Source organism: Panthera leo, chromosome B2 (assembly GCF_018350215.1).
Source record: "Panthera leo isolate Ple1 chromosome B2, P.leo_Ple1_pat1.1, whole genome shotgun sequence".
Lineage (NCBI taxonomy): Eukaryota > Metazoa > Chordata > Mammalia > Carnivora > Felidae > Panthera > Panthera leo.
Genome location: NC_056683.1, coordinates 143,574,438 through 143,601,853, shown reverse-complemented (window position 1 = coordinate 143,601,853; position 27,416 = coordinate 143,574,438). Strand labels below are relative to the sequence as shown.

Here is a 27,416-nt window from a genome sequence, read left to right as displayed (position 1 = left end):
ATCTTTGTTCCTAAGTATTTCATACTTCCTTTTTCTCTGGCTGCCTTCAAGATTTTGTCTCATCTTTGGTTTCAGCAGTTTCATTGTGGTTTGTCCACATGTGTTGTCCATTTATTTACATCTTGTATCTATCCTGCTTGAGGTTCTCTGAGCTTCCTGTATGTGTGGATTGATGATTTTCGTCACTCTTATAAAATTCTCAGACATTATTATGAAAATATTTTTTTCCTGCTCTCTCTCTTTCTGTTTTCCTTTTTTAGACTCTAATTACCCTTTCATATTACCTCATACCTCTTATATATTCTTTTCCCTTCCACTTTTTTCCTCTCTTTGTGTGTCAGTTTAGACGATTTCTTTTTTTTAAGTTTTAATTTATGTATTTGAGGGAGAATGACTGGGGGAGGGGCAGAGAGAGAGAAGGAGGACAGAGGATCTGAAGTGGGCTCTGTGCTCACAGCAGTGAGCCTGATGTGAGGCTCAAACTCATGAACTGTGAGATGATGATCTGAGCCCAAGTGAGACACTTAACCATCTGAACCACCAGGAGCCCCAGTTTAGATCATTTCTATTAACATATTTTCAAGTTCTCTGATTCTCTTTTCAGTTGTGTCTAGTCTGCAGATCAGCCCATCAAAGGAATTCTTCGTCTCTAATATCATGTTTTTTAAATTTCTATCATTTGCATTTTATCCTTTCTATCTCTGCTGAAATTCTTCATCTATTCATATATCTCGTTCACCTTTCCTATGAGATACTTTAGCATATTCATCATAGCTACCTCACAATCTCTGATAGTCTGCTCTGGTCATCTCTGATTCTGGCTCTATTAATTTCTTTATTACTGGCTTTTTTAGTGTGCCTTGTTATTTTTTATCAAATGTGGGACATTATGTGTAGAAGAATAGTAGCGATGGCAGTAAATAGTACTTACACTTTGAAATGGACACCCTCCTTCTGTAAGCAGCTTGTGTGGGTAACTGAGTCAATCTAATCAGAAGATGAACAGAATTTGAGTTGTCGTTTGCTGCTTTTGCTTTAAGCAGGTTTCACATTCCTCATATCCCCTTCACATTCCTTCACATTCCTTACAGTAAAGTTTGGGGGTGCTCAAGAGTTTTCTTAGGATTCCTAATCCGGTCTTAGTTTTTAGCAGTCACTACATGCTTGCATCACAGAGGGCTCTTGCTCTAAACCTGCTTTTAGTGACAGACTGCTATTTCTTGTTACTCAATGCTAAGCTTTTGGTGGAGGTAAGCATTCTCTACCTTCCTGATCTACCCTCACTCTTAGATGGACTCTGTGCACTTGGGCTTTAAACGTAGTGTTTTCTTAATGTTCTTGCTCCTTCTTTCCATGGAACTAAATTCCAACTTGTATCTGTGGTGGATCTTAAGTGGAAGAGTACCAGACTTCTGCTCTGGGTCAATGAAGGATTCTGAGCACCGGAGAATTCCCTGTCCCTTTTCCAGGGGAATAGATCTTTGCCTCTATCCCTCCCTGAGAAACAATGGACGTTTTGCCTGCACTCTTGGGTGCAGAACTATTTCCTGCCCCATCTCCCATCAGATTAAGGCTTTGGCTTTGTATAAGCAAAAGGCCTGGGGAAACACACACACACACACACACACACACACACACACACAAGGATTTCATTTCTGCCCCCACTGGAAGCCAATCATCATGTGCAGCTTACACTATTGAATGTGCCTCTGGGCTCCTACCCATCTATTCTCATGAGCACCCAGTGGACATCCAAGAAAAAGAACTTGCACATGAGTGCAGTTTCCAATTAAAGTACTCTGACCCATTTGTTTTTTCCTGAATTTTAAATTAAGTCTTTACAAAAGAAAGTACGTGATTAAAATTCTACAGTGTGATGGATCTATTGTTTTCTTTACAAGTCCATCTGACCGCCAGTATGGAAAAGAAAGCAAAGCTAATTCCAAGAGACTACTGTTCTGTTTGCGTCATAAATTGCTTCACATATCTCTGTTCTAGTCATTACTTAGTTGGTTTCTTCTATTTCAGTTTCACTACCACCTGAACAAACTCCTGTGGTCCAGGAGTGCTACCAAGGCAATGGACAGAGTTATCGAGGCACATCATCTACTACCATCACAGGAAAGAAGTGTCAACCTTGGTCATCTATGGTACCACACCGACACATGAAGACCCCAGAACGCTACCCAGACGCGTATGTCTTGAATTTTAACCACGAGGGGAACAATAGCCAAACTAAATTTCTGTTAGAAGGTCCGTGCTTTAAGCTAACTTCTTAGAACCAAATTTCTCTTTCACACCCTGGCTCCAGAACGTGAGGCAAAATGTCTTAGGCACCTCACCTTTGAGCAAAAGCTCTGGAAGTAGAGACGTTAGAAACTGGCTATCTTTCCTGAGTAGTTTTGTGAAAGAAAAGGAAGATGTATAGAGGTGTTACAGTCACACCAGCAGAAAGCTCAAGAGAGCACATGACCAAAAACTTAGAACCATTCTATAACCCCTGCTAAAGATCAATGAAATCTTTCAACTGTGGAGTTTTATTCCAAACTGCAACCTCTGAAGTGGACTTTGTGTTTATCATTGGATCACAAATATATATATATTCAAGTATATATAACATGTAATATATATCACTTAAGTTGTACTGACACTTGGCTCCTGAGCACAAGTGGTCTGCAGGGATAGGAGTTGCCAGGACATGAAGAGCGAAAGCAGAAGGGCAGATGAAAGTCAGGAAGTATACAGATACCAATAAGCAAAACAGGTAGAAGGACAAAAACAAGCATTTATGCTGTAAATGTTTAGAAAATGTAAGGAAAAACTATTTTCACATGATGGACAAAAGGTGTCACAGGACTGAGAACTTTTAGAAAGGGAAATAAATTAGTAGGTAGTAAGTTAGTTATAGGATTACTGAAGCTGCAGGGATTTCGTAGGCTGGGGAATGATGAGGAAGGATCCACGAAGAGAAGGAGCTGAAAGAATATGCATAGATCTCCTTAAATCTTTGGCTGAATAAAAAGCTGCACCTGCACAGGGAAAGATTCCACAAAGTTTGCAGGACAAAGAACAACTACTGAAGAAAGAACAACTACCAGGGAGTGGTGAGATAAATCACACAGCATTGGGAGATTCTGTGTTCAGAGATTTGAGATCCTGACTAGCCAGAGAGGGGAGACCTCATGGGACACCGTGAACATTTAGTCAAGACTATAGAAAAGTCACACTTTAGGAGTAGACTTAGTGTATTCCTAAAATAAAGGCTATTCTAGAAACACCCAGCAAAGCCTAAAAGCAATCTTAAAAGGATCAAAATAATCTCTATGTAATTAACTACTTGCCACAAGTAAACTCAACTCTCTTCAGAAGAAAACAACCAAATCCAGTCACTCAGTAATGTGGCATCCAATAATGTCTGGCATAAATTTAAAAATTACCAGACATGCAAAGATCATTAAATGTAATCCAGAGCCAAGAGAAAAATCAGTCAATACAAGCAGACCCAGAAATAGATAGAACTGATGGAATCAGCAGACAGAAATTTTAAAAAGATATAATTGTGTTTAAGAATTTAAAGGAAAGTATGAATATAAAAGAGAAAAGTAGATATTCTAAAGATAAAGGAAAACTATAAAAGAACCAAATGGAAAAGGCAGGATTAAAAAGTATATATACATCAAATGAAAAGTACAGTGGATGACCTTACCATCAGGTTAGACATTACAGAAGAAAATGTTAGCTTGAAAACAATGCAGTAGAAGCTATACACCCTGAAGCACAAAGTCAAAAAAAAAAAAAAAAAAGACTGAAAGAAAATAAAGGAAATAAGGATCTCTAGAAAAATATCAAAAGTTCCAATATATGTGTAAATCAAGTCCCAGAAAGAGAGGAAAGAGATATTGAAACAGAAAAATACTTGAAGTTATGATGGCTGAAATTTTTCCAAATATGAAGAAAATTATAAACTCATAGGTTTAAGAAGCTCAATGAATCATAAGTAGAATTTCAAAATTTTATCAAGTATTTAAGGAGAAAATACGGATCCTATATCATCTCTTACAGAAAACAGTGGAGGAGGGAATACTTATCAATTCAATTTGTGAGGCCCAAAAAACTGAGATACAAAAAGTAGACAAGAATATTGCTAGAAACTACAGAACATGATCTGTTGTGAACATAGACAAAAGACTTAACAAAAAATTAGTAATTTGAGTGCAGGATTGGTTTAACATTTGCAAACAACCAAACGAATCCAACGTGTCAACAGAATAAAAGTGATATATCATATGATGTTATCAATAGATGTAGAACAAAATTAGACAAAATTTAACATTCATATGATAAAAAAAGTTTTAGCAAACTGAGAATAGAAGGAAATGTCCTCAATTTGATCAAGGCCATCTACAAAAAACCTCCAGCTAATATATTAATGGGTAAAGATTAATGCTCTCTCTATAAGACTGGGGACAAGAAGAGGAAATAAAGAGGCTAAAGTTTAGAAAGGAATCAGTAAACCTATCTTTATTCACAGAAAACTTGATTAATAATACAGAGTCCTAAGGACAAAAATAAGTGAGCTTTTCAAAGTCGAAATATACAAAAGTATATACAATATCAATATTCAAAGAATCCATTGTATTTCTATACACCAGAAATAACCAATTGGAAAAGAAAGATTTTAAAACAATGTCACTGACGATGGCATCAAAAACAAAATATTTAATGATAAGTTTAACAAAGTGTGTACAAGAACTACATACTGCTTACTACAAAATGTTGAGAAAAATTTAAAAGATCTAAATATAGATATACTATGTTATGGATTACAAGAGTCAGTATCAATTCTCACCAAACTGATCTTTGGATTCAACCTACATTCAAGCAAAATTCCTGCAGCTTTTTTTTTTTGAAAAAGAGACAAAATCTGTAGGCAAGGGACCTAGAATCAGCAAAACAATCTATAGAAGAAGAACAAAGTTGGAAGACATACCCACCCTGATTTAAAGGTTTACTATAAAATACAGTAATCAAGACACAGTGGTAATGGCAGAAAGGTATACAAATAGAAAAAAGGACGGTCCAGAACCAGACCCACATACACATGGTCCATTGATTTTCGATATGACGGCAAAGCAAAGCAGTACAGAAGGGAAGTCTTTTCCAAAATCATTCTCGAACAACTGGATATCCACGTGGAAAAACAAAACCAAACAACCCAAACCTTGACTCTTCTTACCTCAAATTAGAGAAAACTCTTAGACCTGAAGGTGCAGGCTAAAACCTAAGCTGAAATATAAAGCTTCCAGAATATTTTAATATCCTTAGGGAAGGGAAAAATTTTTTTAGACAGGACCTAAAAGGCAGAATAAAAGAAAAAAGAATGTATACTTTGGACTTTAACAAAGTGAAAACTCCTGCTCACCGAAAGTCATTGTTAAAAAAAAAAAAAAGGTAAGTCACAGACTGAGAGAAAAATACTCTCAATTCATATATCTGCTGCATGGTTTATATCCAGAATATATACATATTCTTCCTACTTGCTAATACAGAAACAAACAACCTAATAAAAATGGACAGAGGAGTTCATTAGGCATTCCACAGGGAAGATACACAAACGGCCATTAAGTACCTAAAAAAATGCTCAACATCTTAGCCATCGAGGAAATAAGAATTGTAACCACAATAACCAATGGCAGTGGCTGTTATTGAAAAGAGGAAAGACCGACAACAATCAGTGGGGCCAAGGTTGCAGAACAACTCTACCCGCCGCCCCGTGTTCTGGGTAGAGTAGGAAATGTACAATCATTTCATGTGAAATCAGTCTGATATCCACATGCATCTACCCTACAGACTTGCAGTTCTATCCCTGAATTTTTACCTAGAGGAAATAAAAACACGAGTCCACAAAAATATCTACCAGAATATTCGTATCAGAGCAACTTTATTCATAATAGCCCCGAACTGGAAGCTGCTTCAGTGCCCAGCAATAAGAAAAGGAATCAGTAATTGGTGGTATATTCATACAATGGATATCATTCAACAATAAAAGGGAACAAGCCACCGATACTCTTAAATAGCTCAAAAAAATCATCCTGAGGAAAGAAGCCAGACACAGAAACGTACGTACCATGAGTCCGTTTTTATGAGATTCTGGAAGAGGCAAATCTGGTTTATGGTGAGAGAAATCAATAGTATTTCCTCCCCAGAGGGGCAGCAGAGATACATTGAACGCTGACCCCGCTTTCTGGGGGGATGGGAATCCCGTATAATCCCGTATAATCCCGTGGGTTATACAGGTATATGTGGTCAACAAAACTCGTCAAACTCCCTTGAAGGTCTATGCATTTCGCTCTGTATTAAGTATACCTCGATTCTAAAGAAGAAAGAGATCAGGGCCCCATTTCAAAAGGTAGAACTTTCGACACATCCAGTTGCTTGGGGGCCTCTCTGAAGGGGCCCCGGATTGTTGGCCAGGCCCCGTGACAGTCACTTGCCTGTAGTGTCCACAGACATAGTGCTGGATTCCCATAATTCATAGTATGTTTCAGATTTTCTCAGCAGGTTGTGGGTCTAAACTCGAAAGAGGATTGCAAAGCTGAGAAATCCCAGAGGCTGGGGCAGTTTGGTGGGGGGGGGGGGGGGAAGGGGGGCGGCAGGGACCACACTGCCCAGTGTTCCCAGGTTCCTCACCTGCTGTGCCTCTTTCCCAGTAGTCTCTGACTCTCCCGTAAGCCCTCAGCCCCGCTGCTGCACCCTCACATCTCCTTTCACCCCCGCTTTAGCATCGTCTGCCTCCCTCCATCCTATGTGGCTGCAGCGAGGGAGTCCCCAGTCTGCCTGCCCCCACCCCTGCATTTCCCCAGAAGGCATCCTTTAGAAACACATTCTGCCTGGGAGCTAGTTTCCCAGGCGAGCTTTTCTTAAGTCTTTCAAAGCCCAAGCCCACGAGATCTACCTGAGAGGCTATTTACAGTATTTTCATGCTAAGTGCACAGCATTTTAGCAACATGGTGAACCGGTCGATGGAGGGGGCTGGCCTGGGAGTGTGGTCACAAGTCACTCCTCAGGGGAAATATTCAGTTCCTACTTACATAGCTCTGTGTATTCATAAGATAGAGATAGAGATATATTTGTATGTGCATAAGAAAAAAAAATCTAAAACATCTGCTTTAAAATCAGTATTGGTTATCCCTGGGGAAATGTATATAACATTCCCAGGGAAAGGAAGACATTCAGGTACTTTCTTTTACACACTTAGGTATTATCTGTTTTTATATGACGTGCATATAAACTATATTATTAAAGTAAAAATTATAAGCTATGGTTTAAAAACATTTTTTTAAGTTTATTTATTTTGAGAGAGATAGAGACGGCATGAGTGGGGAAGGGGGATAGAGAGAGAGAGAGTGAGAGACTCCCAAGCAGCCTCTGCCCAACACTGGGCTCTAACTCATGAAACCGCAAGAAAAGGTGACCTGAGCCAAAACCCAGAGTTGGGTGCTTAACTGACTGAGCCACCCGGGCGCCCCTATAAGCTGTGCTTTAAATGTACCCCGTTGTTTAGAAGTTGAGAACCATCTGTGCTTGTCACAATTATAATAGCAATTGGCACTGAGGTACAGGTACTGGAACGATTTCAAAGTCACTTACTATCAATCAGGCTGTTATAACAAAAGTCTGGGAGGGCCCCAGAAGATTCCCCACCTCTCACGCCCTGTATTGTGGACTCCACAGCGGCCTGACCATGAACTACTGCAGGAACCCAGACGCTGACAAGAGCCCTTGGTGTTACACCACCGACCCCAGTGTCCGTTGGGAATTCTGTAACCTGAAAAAATGTCCGGACAGAGAAGAGAGTGCCACCAAGTCCCCGACTGTTTCCCAGGTTCCGAGTGCAGAGGACCCTTCCGAGTCAGGTGAGAAGTCCGTGCCCTGACGTCCACACACCTGGGCATCGGGAGGACGCGAGGTGGGACGTCTCCTGGAAGGGCTTTATTGCTACAGGCAACTGAGCCCCGGCTGACGGTCGGCCACCGGAGGCCACAGCCGCTACTGCCCGTGTGACGTGGGTGGGCCACGTTTTAAGGACTTGCAAACCAATTGGTGGTGAGGGATGGATGAAGTGTGAGCCCGAGGAGACTGAGGGGTTGACCATGGCAGCACTGGCCAGGATGGAATCTGCTGGAACACCCAACGCTCACCTCCTCCATGGGGAAGTAGAAATGATTAATTCGGGTTTGAATGTACTGAGTTAGGAGGGCTCGGAAGGCAGTTGGGTGAGGCTCCCTGACACAAACCTGGGAAGGTGGATAAGTGGCTTGCGGGGTGCCTGGGCCCGAACACAGGGTTGTGATTGTCATCCGAGGAAAATAATCACCCTCCCCTGTGCTTCCCTGGCCCTGGGAGTGTATGTAGCTCTGAGCGCTTAGCACCTACTTCTGGGCTTGTCTCCCCTCGGCCCCAGCATGGAGACTCAGGGGTCCAGGGCCCATCTGGCCACATTCAGGTAACTCAAACACCTCCAGAGGGTAATGATTAAAACAAGAACTTGGTTGGAAGTTGAGACCCCTCTCCTTGCTGAGATGGGCTTGGTTCCTCTGAAATGCTCACCTCCCGTTCCCTTGACCAGGCTGAGCACATCTCTCTTTCCTCTCTCTCGGTGACACCCTAGGCTCTGTGCCCGTCTGCATATCCCTCCTAGATAGTACTTGAGATGACCCCCCCATGGGTCTCCCACATGCCTGCCTCACCTTTGGTGCGCGGGGTAACTCCCCTCCCCTGGTCCTGGCAAACACCGAGGTTCCAGGCTTCCCAGATGGCCCCCCTTCTTGGCAGAGAAGCTAGCTGGCCCAGCTTTCGTTTTTTGTATTTTCCAAATGGCCATCAGAGCACTGGTGCCCTGGGTCCCCCTATGGGGTATGTATCATGTTCTCGGCGGGGGGGGGGGGGGGGGGGTCGTGTGGAAGCTCCCTTTCCCGAGGCTTGAGTTGAAGATGGGCTTGAGGAAGAGGCCCAAGTCATTTCTTTTTTTTTTTTTTTAATTTTTTTTTATCTTTTATTTATTTTTGAGACAGAGAGAGACAGAGCACGAACAGGGGAGGGGCAGAGAGAGAGGGAGACACAGCCAAGTCATTTCTTTAGGAACCCTTTCACCGCAGAGGGTGGGAACTCACAGCACAGCTCCAGCCAAGATAGACTTGTTTATAAAATCCTTTCCAGTCCGCACTCTTTTTATCCACCCTTGATGAGAATGGGGTGCCCAAGGGTCGCCTGACGGCTCACAGAACTACCTGCGTCTTGTTAACCCTCCACGTGCTGAAACTCCCCTTGTTACGAAATTGACCTAGTGTCCTAGCCAAAATTCCCATGCTAACATCTTGGCTTGTGATGATTTCCCAGGCAGTAGCGTTTCCAGTAACATTTTAAAGTAGTCAGCGCTCACTGGGATTGTCAGCATTCCAGGGCCCTGAGAATGTGACCGCAGGATCTGTCGTCAGAGAATCCGCGCAGGCTGTATATATATCTTCCTTGCCATCCTGGAACCGCGCAGGACATATCACCACCCCACCCCCCCCCCCCATTTTCTTTTCCCTACAGATTGCATGTTCGGGAATGGCAAAGGATACCGGGGCAAGAGGGCAACCACCGTTTCGGGCATCCCCTGCCAGGAGTGGGGAGCCCAGGAGCCCCACAGACACGGTATTTTCACTCCTGTGACAAATCCACAGTCAGGTCTGGAAAAAAACGTAAGCCACTTTGATTTGGACTCTATTTGGCCTTCTGCTGACCGATCTTTGCAAAGAGGATTGGTCCTGTGGTACAGCAAGGCAGCTGGACAGGTCCTCGGGGGCGGCAGAGAGGATTAGGAGAGACCTCAGGAACTCAGCCTCCGTGTAACCGGCATCAGCACGTGGCAACGACCCTTTCCGAGGGCAAGCGGACCTCTGGGCTTGTGGCCACTGGGCTCAGGCCCCTCACTTCGTCTGTGACCTTTAACACTGTGGGCTGTTTCTACTTTCTCGCATTTGTCTTCTACGTTCTGGTGGTCAGGGGTGACTTTTGTGACATTTTAGTCAAATTTTTCTAGAAAAAAATGTGGATGGTCCATTAGGACTCCACGCGGTAGGATTTTTCCTAGTCTCACCCACTCTGTGGGGTGGTTTATGTGGGGGGTCTATACAGGACAGGAAAAGAAAGACATCGCCTTCCTGTGGCTTGACCCTGTTGGAATGTGCATGGTTGCCGAGAACAGTTTCTGGAACAAGAGCAGATGGGCGTCACTGGGGAGGACACCGCAGAGGTGAACCTAGGGATGAGTCAGTCGTGTCCCACGGTCCACTTTTGCTGCTGCTTGGTCTCTAAGAGGTCCGCTGACACAGGCTGCTGGAGGGGCGGCCCCTTTCTATCACCTCTACCCAGGGCACCTGGGGGGCTCAGCCAGTTGAGCGTCTGACTTTGGCTCAGGTCATGATCTCACAATTCGTGACTTTGAGCCCCACATCGGACCGGCTGCTGTCAGCACAGAGCCCAAGTTGGATCTGCTATCCCCCTCTCTCTGCCCCTCCTCTGCTCATGCGTGCTCCCTCACTCTCAAAAATAAAATAAACATTGGGCGCCTGGGTGGCTCAGTCGGTTAAGCGGCCGACTTCGGCTCAGGTCATGATCTCACGGTCTGTGAGTTCGAGCCCCGCGTCGGGCTCTGTGCTGACAGCTCAGAGCCTGGAGCCTGTTTCAGATTCTGTGTCTCCCTGTCTCTGACCCTCCCCCGTTCATGCTCTGTCTCTCTCTGTCTCAAAAATAAAATAAAATAAAAAAAAACATAAAAAAAAATAAAATAAAATAAACATTAAGGAAAACCTATAGCACCTCAGGGCGCCTGGGTGGCTCAGTCCGTTAAGCGTCCAACTTCAGCTCAGGTCATGATCTCACAGTTCGTGGGTCCGAGCCCCGCGTCGGGCTCTGTGCTGACAGCTCGGAGCGTGGAGACTGCTTCAGATTTCGTGTCTCCTTGTCGCTCTGCCCCTCCCCAACTTGTGCCCTATCTATGTCTCTCAAAAAATAAATAAATGTAAAAAAAATTTTTTTTAAAAGAGAAAAACCTATAGCACCTCTCCCTTAGCCCCTCGGGGGTTCTATCCACTCACAGGGGGCTTGACCGATGGCAAACTGAGTCAGAAGCTTTATAATATCCTAAAAAAATAACCTTGCCCCCTACTGCAAAAAACTATGAACACTACCTTTTATCTTTTTTTTAAGCGTGTTTATTTTGAAAGAGTCAGAGAGATCGAGCGGGGGAGGGGCAGAGGGAGGGGGACTGAGGATCTGGAGTGGGCCGTGGGCTGACAGCAGAGAGCCTGAGGCGGGGCTTGAACTCTTGAGCTGATAGATCATGACCTGAAGCGAAGTTGGACGCTTAACCGCCTGAGCCACCCACGCGCCCCACTACGCAGCTTCTAACGACAGCTGTGAAATGTCTGTCTGAATACCTTCTCTGCCCTGCTGTGCCCAGCCCTCCATACACCTGCCTTTTGTTTTCAGTACTGCCGCAATCCCGATGGTGATGTCAATGGTCCTTGGTGCTACACGATGAGTCCAAGGAAACTTTTTGACTACTGTGATGTCCCTCAGTGTGGTAAGTTGCTTTCCTTTCTGGAAGGAGATGACTTCTCGGATAAATGCAGCGTCATCTCCCCGATACAGATTTGCAAAAGGAAGGCTCTGAGCTGAGTGTGTCGGGTGGGCTGCCCTCTCTTCATCCTGGGCCTCTTGAATCTGTCCTCCTGGTGGCCCCATTGGTCAGGGAGTCCCCTTCCCTGACACCTAAACAAAGTAAATACACCATCTTCGCAAAGAGCAAACTTAGAGGTGATCCGATCAGCCTCAGGATGGTCTCACTGAATTCCCCATGTCCCGCTTGGGCTGCCTGAAAAGCAAATTTAAGTCCGGTCCCCAGACAGGTGACTCTTCTCTTTCAGTGGCTGAGAAGTAAGAAAAAACATACGAACAACATGACCCAGCTAAGCATACCATGTACATTGCAAACCTATAAACAGTCATCCTAAGAATTCGATGAGAAGTAATGTAGATTTTTACCAAGCCCCAAATCTCCTTTCTCCTCAGATTACTATTCATTACCCACACATTAGGCACATAACTTAGAGAAAGCTTGTCTGGATTCTTTCCTCATTTCCCTGAGGCTTTCCAGGGAGCCAGAAGCTTGGATCAGGGAAAGGAGAAAATTTGGCATAACAGATCCATGGGAAGGTCTGGAGAACAACGTAAGCCTCTTTGATTCGGACCCCGTGTCATTTCCTGCAGACCTGTCTTTGCACACAGAATTCGTGCCGGTTACAGAAAACCAGGCTGGACCTCCCCTTTGCTCGGCTTGGTCACATGTGATTGTGTCTGATTGTGTCTGATTGTGTCTGCCTGGTGGAGGGACTAGTGCTGGGGAGGGAGAAGCTCTGACTGCGGAATCACTGAAGACCAGCGTGCAGAGGCGGTTGGGGGCCAGTCGGGAGCACAGGTGAAGAGCACGGGAGCCACTTTGCCAGGCTTTGCACCTGGGGCCCTCCTGGGTAGAGCCGCGGGGCGGAAGGAGCGGCCAGGGTGACAGGCAAGTTTGCACTCGGCTGCTGTTATTCTGCTGTCTGGATTTGGGGGGAGTTTATAGCTGAATCTTCCTCGAGTGGGTGTTCTCTCTGTTCCGCAGAAGCTCTCTTGGTGGCCCCTTCATCTGGAAGTCTCTGAATGGGGTTACTGCCTTCCCTTCAGCGGGTCACTCCTGATCAGCCCTGCCCCTTCTGGAATACCTGGCCGCCTCTTACGGCCCAGGCTCTCCATGCTGGACAGGCCGCTTGCTTGGCAGGATGGCCTTTAAGTTGTCTTATCAGCATGACATTCCTGTCATGGGCTTCACAGCTGTGCCTGGGATGATGCTCCTCAATGCCCATGGAGGAGAAGTACAGTAACTTCACAGGTGCAGCCCTAGGCCACCACCAGATGCTCTGGTCTTTTGGAGGCTAGAGCTGTTTTAGGCATTAGTGGGTGGTACCAAGGAAGGAGCACTGCCCTTATTGCCTAGGGGGAAAGGTAGGAGGGAAATAGAGAATAGGGCAAGTGGCTGTAAGTCATCCCCAGGGCATTGGGTTAGTCTTTGGAAGCTTCTGGAAGCCCTGTCCCGAGGCTGGCTGAGAGATGTTTAGGACAGTTATCTTTGTTACATACAACTATACACACACACAGACACACACATGGGTACGTGTATGTACACAGAGTTTCACATCAAAAAAATACCCATCGTGCCTTTCAATGGACATGACAACTATGGTTTTCAGTAAACTTTATGTGGTTCAGATGGCACAGAGGAAGAAGAAGAAGAAGAAGGAGGAGGAGGAGGAGGAGAAGGAGACAGAGAAGGAGAAAGAGGAAGAAGAAGAGGGAGATGATGATGGAGATGAGAACCTAGATAAATCACATCAAGTCAGAATAACATTTGTGTCATGGCGCCCTCAGCAAACTCTCACTGTAACACCTAACTCTGCTTAATCCCTCCCCCCAAAACAATACAAGAGCACTTACATTTTCCTGAAAGGAGAAGGTTCTGTGTTGTCTACTGCCACTTTTGAAATCGAAGGGAAAAAAGTATCCCAAAAGATGCGTATGACCTTGCTGTTCAGTTTGGGCTTCGAGATGTCAAAACCTTCGTGCTTTGGCCATGACCCATTGATCTCTCTGGAGTTGTGTGACACAATGGCTACCTTTCATTTCGCTTCTTTAAATGTGACTCTCTTCTCCACTTTGTGCCACAGTGTCCGCTTCATTTGATTGTGGGAAGCCCCAGGTGGAGCCGAAGAAATGTCCTGGAAGGGTTGTAGGTGGATGTGTGGCCAACCCACATTCTTGGCCCTGGCAAGTCAGTCTTAGAACAAGGTAACAACATTTCCAGAAACGATTAGTTCCATTCTTCTATGTAAGCCCTGCAAAACCTTTCTCATTTCACACTGAATCCACAGAGCTTATCAGTACCTGCCTCTATATTCTTAGGAGGAAGGAAAACGACGAAAATAAAATTATATTTTTCTAGGTTCTCTACTTTGAAAATAGCCAGAATTGGAATATTTTCCTTGATCTGGGCATCTATCATCAAACTCTGCGGATGTAGTAATTTATACCAAATTCCGATATTTCTGGCAAAGTATTGGAGATGCCTGGAGGGTTTTTATCAATGTCTATTGTCTCTTTGGAAGACAAAGGGCAGGGGGTATTTTTAGAAATGTGTTACGTTGAGGGAGGCATGGGCAAAGTTATCTATAATCTTTGACTGATACCCTTTTTTTTTTTTTTTACACTTTTGTGAATTCTTGAATTTAATCAAAGGGTGCTCAGCCATTCATTCACAAGCACATCCCATGTCTTCACTCTAAGATAGTTCAGGAGCACCATAATTCAAGAGTGATCAGTTCTGGTCCTATGGAACCCAGAAGGTTTGGGTGACGGTTTCAGTGGCATGGGCTTTTAATAAGTTCGATTTTCCTGGATGCCTCTTATAAAGCGCACGTGTGAAACAGGCTGATCTGTTTTCTGTGTTGCTCTGTCATCTTGTTTCGACACCAGGGCAACACTTCTGCATTCGGTTGTTGTTCTCAATTGCCTTCCTTCCCTATACTTGGGAGATGCCACCACTAACCTCGACTTCAGTGTATTTCATTCTTTTGTTGAGTTGGCTTTTCTTCTCTTCACCTTATCATTTATTAACTCCTTGCTATACAAACCCTCACCTTTCACACATTTCAAGTTCTTTCTTTCCCCAACCGTGCTGTGGTCTATTTCCTGACTGATTATTCGGGCACTTACAATTTGTATCCCTTTCATTACGATGGAGTGGCTGACACCCAAAGGGTACATATGAGCAGATTCCCACAAATCGCAGCTATTCGGGGTCAGATTTGGTTCAGGCCTTGCATAGGTCTTGCCATAAAGAAATAAAAGAGGCCTCAAGGGTAGGACCTTTGGCCAGTCACTCCTGTTGGAATCCGGGGCCAACGAGTCTAAGCCACGGGTGTGGACTTCCTGTTGCAGCCCCATGGCTTTGCTCTCCTGTGGACCGGTTGTGCCTGGGTCTTCCCCTGCCAGCTAAAGTGTGGTGAGGATGAGACCTTCTGGAAAATACACTACTGAAGCACAACTCAAAAATTCTTGCCATCCCGATGATAGGCTGGTAGCCTTTTCCTATGGGAGCATCAACTTTGTTAAAATTGAGTGAATACTTCTTTCGAGCTTTCTGTAGAACATATCATCTGATTTGAACTAAAATTCTGGCAATTTTCCTTATAGATTTGGAAAGCACTTCTGTGGAGGGACTTTAATAGCCCCAGAGTGGGTGTTGACAGCTGCCCACTGCTTGGAGAGGTATGTCTGGGGAACATGAAGACTTGTCTTAAAAACTCTCTGCCTCTCTCCCCTTCTCCTTTCCTGATTTCCTCCCTCCTTTCTTTCTCTCTCTGCCCCTTCTTTTCTCCCTCTCTCCCTCCTTTCTTTCCTCCTTCCCTCCCTCTTTTCTCCATCCCTCCCTTCTTTTCTCCTTCCTTCCTTCCTTCCTTCCTTCCTTCCTTCCTTCCTTCTTTTTATGGCAGTGACACTAGGGACCAGGGAATGGATGTGAAGTTTGAATCAGAATTTCCAGGGCCACTGGATGAGAGAGAAGGGGAATATTTCTAGGGAGGGTGGGTATGTAGGCCTGGGTCCATGGTAGAACAGACCTCCTCACTGTGACAGACACGGGTCCTCCCAGGTTCTCCCGACATGGGTATCTGTCCATTCTTCTTCTGTGGTCAGGCCAAAAGCAGCTCGAGAACATTCCTTAGTGACCAGATTCAAGTAAACGGTGAGCTTCCTCTCTTGCCACTTGGAGGTCGCTGACTGTGGGTAGCGAGGTGGGGAGAAGACGCCATGTTTATGACTCAGAAGGCCACCTGATGAAGGGGCTGGCACATGACTTTGCTCCAAATGTCACCACCTTTCCTAGATCCTCAAGGCCTGCAGCGTATAAGGTCATCCTGGGCGCACACCGAGAAATAAATCTTGAAACGGATATTCAGGACATAGAGGTATCCAAGCTGTTCTTGGAGCCCACACGTGCAGATATCGCCTTGCTGAAGCTAAGCAGGTACTAACTCACCCTTGGTTTTCACCCCAAGATCAGGGATAACATTTGTTTATGCCCGGGTTTCACGAGCATAACAGAGTTGTGCGTATGTGCGTGTGTGTGGTGGGGGGGAGACACCGTCTAGGACATGAAAGACACAAAGGCTTTGGGGAACAGACAAAACCTGGGTTCGGTCCCATTCTGCCACACATTAGCTGTGCTCTTGAAAAAAGGCATCAGACAGATATCACAGGATTTCACTCGTAGGTGGAATTTGAGAAACTTAACAGATGATCACAGGGGAAGGGGAAATAAGAAAAACAGAGAGGGAGGCAAACCCTTAGAGGCTCTTAAATACAGAGAACAAACTGAGGGTTGATGGGGGGCGGGAGGAAGGGAAAATGGGTGATGGGCATTGGGAGGGCACTTGTTGGGATGAGCACTGGGTGTTGGATGTAAGTGATGAATCACAGGAACCTACTCCTGAAACCAAGACTACACTGTATGTTAACTAACTTGAGACTGATCATTAAAAAGAGGCACCAGGATTCGGTTTCCTTGTGTGGAAAAGGAGTGAGTTGAAATACGAAGTGCATGAAGCTCTCACTTAACCTTGGCCAGTCAGCTAACATACATCCATAATCAGAGAAGTATTCAGTTCTTCCAGGTTGACCGTTCTCCTCTCAAAACAATACTTGTTTGGGCGAAACCAAACAAAATTACATGTTTCAAAGCACTTCAAAAGCTACAATATAGGGGCGCCTAGATGGCTCAGTGGGTTGAGCATCCGACTTTGGCTCAGGTCGTGATCTCGCAGCTTGTGAGTTCGAGCCCACGTGTCGCTCACTGCTATCCGTGTGGAGCCCACTTCAGATCCCCTGTCTCCCTCTCTCTGCCCCACCCCCGCTTGGGCTCTCCCCCCCCCCAAGTAAATAGTTCCTTCAAAAAGCTACAATATAGACCCACACACAAACACATACACACACAATTCACAAATGCAAATTCCTCTTCCTCCTATGTTTTTGTTTTTGCTTTTGCTTTTTTGGGAGACAGAGAGAAAGAGAGTGCTTTTTTGGGAGAGAGAGAGAAAGAGAGGGCAAAAGTGAGTGAGGGGCAGAGAGTGAGTGGGAGAGAAGCAGGGCTCACCCGAAGCGGAGCTCATGTTTTTACCCAAAGCGGGGCTCAAGCTCACCTGAACGCGCGAACTGTGAGATCATGACCCGAGTCGAAGTCGGATGCTTAACCGATGGAGCCACCCAGGCGCCCTTCCCTGTCTTTGATTTTATTTTCCCTGTTGAAATAGAATTTTGTTAAGTCTGACGAAATGATAAACCTGCTTATGTTACTTAAAGTTAGTGATATTTGGAAGCTGGTGCCAATGGAGAAGGCTGATCGGACAGCTATTTTGAGAATAGGCGCATTTGGGCCGGGCAACAAGGCCCAGAGAACACACGTACCGTATCTGGTGGATTCCGGACAGCGTGGGATGAGCCAGGATGGGCCAGGCCAGCACCAGGAGAAAAGGTGTTTTCTGCATCGCACTGTGTCACTGGAGCAGGGAAATACCCGCTCAGAGGATTCTGGGGGCTTTGGGCCGATGCCATCTTGTTGTGAGTGACCAACAGAGGAGTGGCGCGAGAATCCTAACGAGGCAGTCCGATGTAACTTTTGATGTTTTTCTTTCAGATCTGCCATCATCACCTCCAAAGTGATCCCAGCTTGTCTGCCACCCCCAAATTATGTGGTTGCTGACCGGACATTATGTTACATCACTGGCTGGGGAGACACCCAAGGTGAGAGAAATTCCCAAACTCACACAAGGAATTGGTGTAGACCTATAGCCTACAGGAGAAAACGACCCTTTGTGCAAATTCCTACCACTTTTCCTGAGGGTCCACCCTTCCTGACTTTGTCTTGGTTCCCGCCTAAGTCTCCATAATTCATCGTCGAGGGACGTGGGCGAGGGACGGAGTAGTCCCTCTTGGGACTGAGTCTCTTGGCCCATACATGCAACGTTGATATCCCATCCCCAGGTAAGTAGGGTTTTGAAGTAGACCTAAACATTAAGGGTGTATGATTATTGTTCATGTGAAGTTAGCCACACTGAGCTCCCTAACATGGCACGACACAACAACAAAAATTGCCGTTAAGCTCATCTCCCCAGGTCCCCACATGCATTCGTGGGCGTGGAGAGGCTGTTGGTGGTGGGACAGACTGACAGCTGGGGGAAAGGAAGGAAGGTTCCAGCCCTACGGTGGCGTTCGGTGTTGGTCGATGGGGTGTGCGTGAAAGAGGAGATGCTTATGCAGGATCCTGTGTCAGCACTCGTGCTGCATTCGGGGGGCCCCATCTTCTCTTGGCAGTAGGCCCTGAGAGGGATTATACTCGTCAGACTCGGGCCTCAAAACATTGTAAGAATGTCTTAGATCTCTGCCTCGCTTTCTCCAAGTGTTGGTGAGGGCTCCAGAATGGGGGTCAGGGGCTCCGGAGGGTAGATCTCGTTCTGCCGCTCGCTGGGCAAACTGGACAAATCACCTTGCCTCCTTGTACCACTTGGCCTGGAAGCCCTCACCTGTAAAACCCGCGTTTTCGAATTGTGTTTCACACAGTATTTTGTTATTAGCTTTCGTTTAAGCAAGGTTTTGTGGTTTTGGGAAAAAAAAGTTAAAAATGACTGGCCTTGGTCACTTCAAATCTGCCTTCCTTCTTTCTGCACTTTTCCTACATTTGTGAAACCTCACTTCCTGAATGTTGCACGTCCCCTACTTTCCGTGCTTTGGAGGCTGTGAGCACTGAGAAGTTAAAGGGAAAGCTTCCCAAATGAAGCGTCGCTGTGGATGTGACAGTCTATTCCGTTGTTTTGTGTTTAAAAAAACTTAAACATCCCAAACCCCTATGAGTTCAATATTTTTTGTTTCCATTTTGGAAATGAGGGATCTGAGGTTCCGAGAAGGTACAGGGCGGCCCCCTGGGAGCCTCATGCACAAAGGGCAGGCAAGGGGGGTTCTTGAGTCAGAACCCCGACTCCCACCTATCGGCTGCAGGCTCTTCTTGAACCTATTTCCTCAGCTGGAAAACGGGCTGCAGGGCCACGGTGGGGGAAACGATGAGAGCGGTGCACGGAGCACTGAGCACGGCCACCATCCACAATTTTCTAACTGCCATCCTGTGCTAGGTTCCTCCATCTACCCTGGCCTCGCCCTCAGGTCGAGTGGGAAGATGATTCTCCGCATACTCAGTGAACCAGGAGGAGTCACAAAACAGAAGTCAGGCCAATTTACCACTTTTCTTATGTCAGGAGTGACGTTAGATCAGTGTCCTCGGCTTCTCGGCGTGAAGTCAAAACTCTCCCGTTCTCCCATTCAGTCTCCGGACTTTCCCTGACTTGCTATTTCAAAGCAAGGGAAGCATTCAGGCAAGGGGCTCGTTCCGGTTGGTCCTTCATCAACAGAGTGCTTCTGGGGCTGCTGCCTCTTCCTCCCCACAGCCCCTATCAGGGCGCCCCTATCTAGGACACCTCCAGCCTCCCGGCCCTCAGCAATGCTATCTCTACTGTGGCCACACGATGGCAGCACTTCTGCACAGACCACACCAATTTCCCCGCCAGCTAGTGGTGGATTTTGTCACCAGCCTCGGGACGGGTCTTGCTCAGAAAGCAGACACAAGGGCAAGACACTTGAATAAATCAATTTGCAGCAGGGTATTTGAGAGGGCTGGTCCCTCCCCACGAGTACTCAACTCAAGTAGTGCACCCCACCCGATGCCTCCTCGGGCCCTTCTTCCGCGGTGGCTCTGCCCAGCCAGAGCTGGGTCAAGCCTCTCCTTCCCAGATGGCGGTCCCCGTCCACGCTCCTGTCAACTCCAGATCCAGCGTAGGTATTCCAAACTCGACACGACCGTCCAAGTTTATTCAGAGTCTTTGGAGAAGGAGTAGCAGCACCCCGTCTCCTGGCTGTTCCACGCTAGCAACGCTTTTTTGCGAGACACGTGAAAGCCGGGCTTGCAAGATTCGAAAACTGGATTATTTCTGAAAACACATGCCCGGGTGTGTCTATCTGGAAAAGCGGCGTTTCCTCTGGCTGTTTTGCAAATGTTCCACTTCAATTTGCCAGAGTAGAAAAAGAAAAAGCAGTTTTTTTTACAAAAGAAATACGAGTAAGACAAGCACATGGGAGAATATTTACTCTTCCTAACTGGAAAAGAAGTGAAAACTAGGAAACAAACCAGGACAATTTTCACCTATTATATTAGCAAATATTTTAAAAAATATTAAATACTCAGAAGTGTAGGGTGAAGTGCCCTTTTGTTCTGGTGAAATCGTGTCCTGTCATACACTTTTAGAAAATAATTTGGCAACGTTAACTGGGAGCCATAAACACATGTATATAATTTCTGGGAACCAGGGTAAGAAAATATTAAGGAATATAAATAAAATGCGTGAACAAAGATGTGGACAGTTGGAAACCACTGTAGGAGCCCAGAAACACGGGTGTGAAGAATTTGGGCAATGATGTCACAGACCCAACTTCAAATCCCAGTTCCTCCGCTGACTTGCTGGGTGATCTTGGGCAACCTACACACCCTCTCCCAGCCTCAGTTTCCTTCACTGTGCAATAGGATTGACAGAAGTGCCTATTTCGTGTGACTATGGTAAGGATTAAATGAGAGACACCACCGAACGAGCCTGTGCCTGAAAAAGTTTATTCCAGTAAAAGGCGGCCATTTTTTCTTATATTGTGGTAAAGTATATATGACATAAAGTTCACTATTTTAATTATTTTTTTTTTAATTTTTTTTTTAATTTTTTTTTGAACGTTTTTTATTTATTTTTGGGACAGAGAGAGACAGAGCATGAACGGGGGAGGGGCAGAGAGAGAGGGAGACACAGAATTGGAAACAGGCTCCAGGCTCCGAGCCATCAGCCCAGAGCCCGACGCGGGGCTCGAACTCACGGACCACGAGGTCGTGACCTGGCTGAATTCGGACGCTTAACCGACTGTGCCACCCAGGCGCCCCACTATTTTAATTATTTTGAAGAGTACGACTCAGTAGCACTTAGTACATTCGCAATGCTGTGCAACCACGACTGCTATTTCCGGAACACTTTCCTCACCTTAAAAGGAAACCGCCCACCCATGAAGCAGTCACCCCCATCGAGATATTAACTACGGGCACCCGGATGGCTCATTGACCATCAGACTCCGGATTTTGGCTCAGGTCATGATCTCACGGTTGTGAGATCCAGCCTCACATTTGGCTTCTCGCAGAACGTGGAGCCTGGTTAAGATTCCCTCTCCCTCTCCCTCTGCCCCTCCCCTGTTCGTGTGTGCTCTCGCTCGCTCTCTCTCTCTCAAAAAAAAACCACAACCCACTAATTACAAAGATCGTAGTATCCAAAAAAAAGCCCTTATTATATAAGATTGTGTGAAATCAACCAGGGTATAAAGTCGTGCAATATGATATAAGTGGTAAAAAAGAAACAAGCATCTAAAAAAGACTGAAAGTGAATATATGATATAGTAGCACCTGTATTTCTCAATCTCTCTTTACATGTTAAAAAAGATTTCTTTAGAGTTAAAAAAAGAACCAAAGAAACATAACACGAGCCCCAAAACACCACAAAGAAACCCAGATTTTTAAACCCAGGTCTTGGGAACATGAAATCATATATAATATTTATACCTTTAAGGGGTAGAAAGAGAAGAATTCCAGTAGTATTAGGAACTGACTTAATTTTTATTTTGAGAGAGAGGATGTGAGCAGAGGAGGGGCAGGGAGAGAGGGGGACACAGAATCCGAAGCAGCTCCAGGCTCTGAGCTGTGGGCACAGAGCCCGACGTGGGACTCAAACTCACGAACCGCGAGACCATGACCTGAGTGGAAGTCGGACGCCTAACCGACTGGGCCACCCAGGCGCCCGGGGAACTGACTTCTTTATACAACCTCACGGTCAAACAAGAGACCTGTCACTGCTGCTCGGTTGTGCCAGAAGTTTCCTTGGGGGCATATTTGGGATCTGGTAGCCATTTCCTTAATCTTTTTAAACACAGGGACCTTTGGCGCCGGTCTCCTCAAGGAAGCCCAGCTACCGGTGATAGAAAACAAGGTGTGCAATCGCTACGAGTATCTCAACGGAAGAGTCAAATCCACAGAGCTTTGTGCTGGGAATCTGGCCGGAGGCACCGACAGTTGTCAGGTGAGGACAAAGTCCAATCTTCCGCCGTCCTGCGTCGGCCTCTTAGATGCCTCTGCCCCCCAGTGGCAAATCCAGGAAGCCTTTGTCCATTGAAGGCCACGTCCACGTGCTACCCAGAAACATTTCAGGTCTGGCCCTGAATGCGGACTGAGATCATCTGAGGGGATTTCTTGGGCCCTGAGTTCCAGATGGGTTGTAAGGGAGTCGTTAGGTATCATCACTGCCAGAGCCCCACACACCTGGGGACCGTGTTGGAGCACGGGACTCGGGTGGTGGCCTTGCTAGCAGGGAAGCAAGGGAGGGTATGGGGAAAAGACCAACTGTGCCCCCTTTGCAATTACTCTGGGCTTTACTCTGCCGAAGGGAAACCCCAAGGCACGAAGGGATGAGTCCACTCTTCACAAGGGACTTCTCCCCCAGGAACACCAAACGGTGTGGTTTTGCTAAATGTACCCTGTTAAGTACCGAAGCACTTCAGCCCTCGTTGGGTACTGAAGCTACTCAAGTAACACATTAATAAGTTTCTTTCTAATTGCAAAAGAATGTTCAAGTGCTGGGAAAACATACATTTGGGTAACAGGGGTGACATCCCATAATAAAAGGGTGCCGGTTTCATCCTCTCGTGGTTCTTTTCTCTCTCTGCCCAGGGTGACAGCGGAGGGCCTCTGGTCTGCTTCGAGAAGGACAAGTACATTTTACAAGGAGTCACTTCTTGGGGTCTTGGCTGTGCCCGCCCCAATAAGCCCGGTGTCTATGTTCGTGTTTCAAGGTTTGTTCCTTGGATTGAAGGGATAATGAGAAACAATTAATTGGATGGGAGACAGAGCGAGGCGTCAGCACATCTAGAAGCTGGACCGCGGGTGGGGAATTGAGCACGCTCAGAAATGATTGACAGTAATCAGACCAACACACTGTACTTACACCACCCGCTGCTAAACCTCAACATTTTTTAGTATTATCGTGGATAAATTGTTCCTGTCCGTGGACTGCTGGATTCTGTAATAAAAAAAGTAACACATTTATAACATTTGTTGAAAATAAACTCTGTACTTCCTTTAACTTTTTTGAGCTTCATTGTTTTCTTGTTCTTCGTTTATCCTACCCATTTTAAATAGTGTGACTGCCGCACTTAGGTGATCTCTCTCTTTCTCATAAGGAGTCGTTGCGTAAAGGACAAAGAAGCCTGTAAGATCATAGAGAAGAGAGCAGAGAAGTCCTAGTAAGCCGCCCATATGTTTATCATGTCTATAAAAGACGGTTTGACACACGTCTTTATTTCTGGCACCGCGATGGATGTTTTCAAAGCTGCAGCATGTATGGGGAGTCATGAGAACAAATTCTATTCTTGGGGATGAAATCTGTTACTGACAACTTGACGTTAGCTGAGCACAGCGGACACCGGGCGGAGACTTGTGCACGGTGAAGGGAACCGGGCAATGGCAGTGTAATACAATACAATACAGGCTCCGTAGGGAGCCTGCGTGCTATTCTGGGTTACATTTGAATCTAGGAATGGTACCAAGATCCACGACCGCAGACTGAAGGTAGAGCACTTAATTTCCATCGCTAATTGTCTGCCCAGACAGCCTGTCCTGTCACGCGGGAACGGTGTTTTCCGGTGACGCGTGTGCAAAAGGAAGACCGAGAACAAACCTTGATTGTTCTTGACAATTAAACACTTTTTTATTGTGACCGGAACCAAAACAGCAACCCAAGATGCAATTCGAAGGTGAGAGTATCGAGGCAGGAATAGTCATCTTCCAGCATAGAGAAGCGCGAAAACAGCGAAACTGCGAGTGTGGACGAGTACAGGGTGACGGCAGCATGAAGTCCCCAAAGAGCAGTGTTTATTTCACGGGAAAGTAAAACATTCATATTCAGTCCTGTTGTGCTGGAGGATTACAAAACTTATTTTACAATTAGCCCACACCCCGTACCTATTGTCATGTGTTCACAGAGAATTGTCTTCTTCGTTGGCAAGATTCTCCTCGGTGCTCGTTTTGTCTGTCCACACAAAATAACTCATGAAAAACTTCTGCATAAGATACATACTGAATCGGAAATACCACGAATATAACATACGAAGCAGAACAGCAGGAAAAGGTAACAGATATGTATTTAAGCTCCGCATTTCAAAAGTCTCACTAACAAAAAAAGAAAGATCAAATCCCTTATTAGTGTCTATGACATCACTTCTAAAGCTTCTCCCAATTCTTTTAAACATGGATATAAATTGACCTTACTTTTAAATTAAAATGTAAGCTGCTTCCCAAGACAGGTTAAACGTGTCAAGGTTGAATGAGAACAGTCCATGGTTTTCACCCTTGACCATGGGCGGCATCGTAGAACTGGACTCACAAGATATAAGATAAATATCCCTTCAAGATTAAAATCTTAAGACCCATGAAGTCGGAATCCATGGATTTTGCTCAATACTGAACTGAGTACGGGGCTCTATCTTCTGAGGCCCAAATCTGATTTAAGAAAACAATAGGGTCAAATCCTCAAATTGTACAGCAGATTTGTTCATGATCACGGAACAAGGCCCGAGCACGCCCGCGGGCCCAGATGCTACAGTGGCTTCCACTGGGCAAAACAAGAAGAGAAAGGAAAGCCTCAGTACCACGTGGCCCAGGGGCCTCAGATTCAGTCTCTTCACAGGCAGGATCTCCAAATCTTCATCCTCCCTGGAATCTTCAGAACGCTCAGCTCGGAGCTTTCATTCGTCGATCAGATTTGATGAACCCACTCTGGACACTTTTCCCCGATCCCTGGTTTGCACGTCCTTCATCTTTGATGGAGCAAGCAGTCGTGAGAACTTGGTGAAGGTTTCTCTCGTCCCTCTATAACTGGGTCAGACCCGCTGCCCCAACTTTAGACAAAAACTGGGGCGGGGGGGGGGGCGCTGTATGTGCAACAGGCTCTTTGCTAAACCAGCCGCATACTCTGCGCCCAGAAAGTTCCCGAGCGCCGTAAATCCTAATTCATCCGACATCATATAAAAATACCCTGGGCAGTTTGAATGTCTTTGTACAGCATGACGAACGCTTGGAGCCGCGCGGCATAATGTGGCTAAAATGGACAACACACACGTGTGTGCAAGGCACATCGGTTCCTTGAGAGACATCGACCTAGAGAGCCCCTTCCTTCTGTCTTTGGCAGGGGGGCGTCAAAGGTGCGAGCTGCAAACTTGGGTTTTCTTTCTCCTGCCACATTTGTAGGAATATGGACTAACAAAACAAGGAGAGAAGAGAAAGTCCTTATGAACTATTATACAACAAGCTACAACAAAGTTTTCTTGCTCAACATTATAGCTGGTTTTGATCAAACACACGGACGTGTAACATCGCATAAAAGCCCAATTCAAAGGTGACAAAAAAACTGTCACCAGGCTCATTCTTTAAAACCTGCTTTCAGACCCTAGGCAGGGTTAATCTGCATGTAAGTTCTTTATGTGACAGGACTAGGACGCCACCCACCCTGACCTGGTCCCTGAACTCGGATACAAACCAAGCAATTGTCTAGAAAGACACCGTTAGCAAAATGTTTCTCTCTTTTGGATAAAGCGGGGCCTTACGATGGCATCAGGCTCAAGAGGATTTCACACAGTTTAACACCTTTTATAAATTTCTTAATTTTGATTTGCAAAATGGCAGTATCTCAAAGAGAATCTTCGACCTCACTCCAAATTTCAGGTATCATTGCTCTAAGGGTGAAAAATAGGTGGAGCTTTTGGGTGAGAAGTAAGTCATTACCATCACTTCATTTCCAAACAAGTGTAAGAATCTGTTTGGATTACTTCCCGAGGCAAATGCCCACCTGTTCTCTGACTGTTATAAGTCAGTTACCGCGATATGAGCTGATGGTTTTATTTTACACACACTGATGAGCTTTCCTTAGGAAAGTTCTGAGATGACGAATCAATCTTCTGTTTCAAAATAGCATCAAGAAACAGGGCGATAAAATCCAATGAAATCATTGTGTAAGTTGTAGAGGTTTGGTAACATGCTCAGGAGACACTTAGCAATGGTTGCTGACCTGAGCCAAAGTCGGACGCTTAACCGACTGAGCCACCCAGGTGCCCCAAAGCTGTGAACCTTTCTAAGCATAGATCTCCTAGTACTGAAATGAGTGAGGATAAGAACTGGAATTGCATAAAATCATTTTGAGTATTAAATGAAATGGCATGTGTGAAACCATCCATCACACTGGTACTTAAAAAATGCCGCCTTCTAATCTCTTCCTAATCTACAAGTGAGGAAAAGAACTGCCATGAGGTTATTAACACTTCAGTCTTCTTATAAATATTTTTGATGCAAATTTTTTTTTTAAGTTGAGAGAGCCACATACTTAATTTCCAGGCCGTTATTTAGAAGACTGGTTTTCTTTTAAAAATCAGCAGTTAAATTGTTTTTTGACTATGCAAATAATACAAGGCCATGTGTTGTAATGAGAAAATTAATCAAATAATGCAAAAGTCTACAGAGTGTATGGGGCTCCTGGGTGGCTCAGTCAGTTGGGCGTCTGACTTTGGCTCAGGTCATGATCTCACAGTTTGTGAGTTCGAGCCCCGCGTCGGGCTCTGTGCTGACAGCTCGGAGCCCGGAGCCCGCTTCGGATTCTGTGTCTCCCTCTCTCTCTGCCCCTCCCCCACTTGTGCTCTGTCTCTATTTGTCCTCAAAAATAAATAAAACATGTAAAAACAAAAGTCTACAGAGTGTAAAAGTGAAGTCTTCTTCCCAATTCATTGCTATCCCAAGAGGGTCTACATTACTATATTAGATCTTTTATTCTAATATTTTACTAATTTACTAATTAGTAAATTACTAATTTTACTAATGTAATTAGTAATTTACTAATTAGTAATTTTACTAATTTACTAATATTTTACTATTCTAATATTTTACTCTAATATTTCATATCCTCTCTTCCTCTTTTTATTATGAAACATTTCCAGCAGAGGAAATTAGAAAGAATTTGTGTAGTGTGAATTTTTCTTGATATAACTCTTCATGTTTGTGTATCGGTTAGATACTTGCCCTACACACCAGTTAGACGGCCTTCTTCAAAACT

At 45.3% G+C, this 27,416-nt stretch overlaps 2 protein-coding genes across 2 annotated transcripts in view; one reads left to right on the top strand and one right to left on the bottom strand.

Annotated features, from left to right (window-relative positions):
• Positions 1-23,403, top strand: part of PLG (plasminogen) — a 43,712-nt gene extending 20,309 nt beyond the window's left edge. The window contains exons 10-19 of the mRNA XM_042940228.1: positions 2,029-2,194; positions 7,735-7,916; positions 9,598-9,746; positions 11,539-11,632; positions 13,812-13,932; positions 15,337-15,411; positions 16,028-16,168; positions 17,834-17,940; positions 22,198-22,343; positions 22,991-23,403. Of these exons, the coding sequence (XP_042796162.1) occupies positions 2,029-2,194; positions 7,735-7,916; positions 9,598-9,746; positions 11,539-11,632; positions 13,812-13,932; positions 15,337-15,411; positions 16,028-16,168; positions 17,834-17,940; positions 22,198-22,343; positions 22,991-23,152 (1,343 nt within the window). The 3' untranslated portion in view covers positions 23,153-23,403. The remainder of the gene's footprint in view (positions 1-2,028; positions 2,195-7,734; positions 7,917-9,597; positions 9,747-11,538; positions 11,633-13,811; positions 13,933-15,336; positions 15,412-16,027; positions 16,169-17,833; positions 17,941-22,197; positions 22,344-22,990) is intronic.
• Positions 23,404-24,001: 598 nt separating this feature from the next.
• SLC22A3 (solute carrier family 22 member 3) overlaps positions 24,002-27,416 on the bottom strand; it is a 93,126-nt gene continuing 89,711 nt past the window's right edge. Inside the window, exon 11 of the mRNA XM_042940229.1 lies at positions 24,002-25,573. Coding sequence (XP_042796163.1) covers positions 25,513-25,573 — 61 coding nt within the window. The 3' untranslated portion in view covers positions 24,002-25,512. The remainder of the gene's footprint in view (positions 25,574-27,416) is intronic.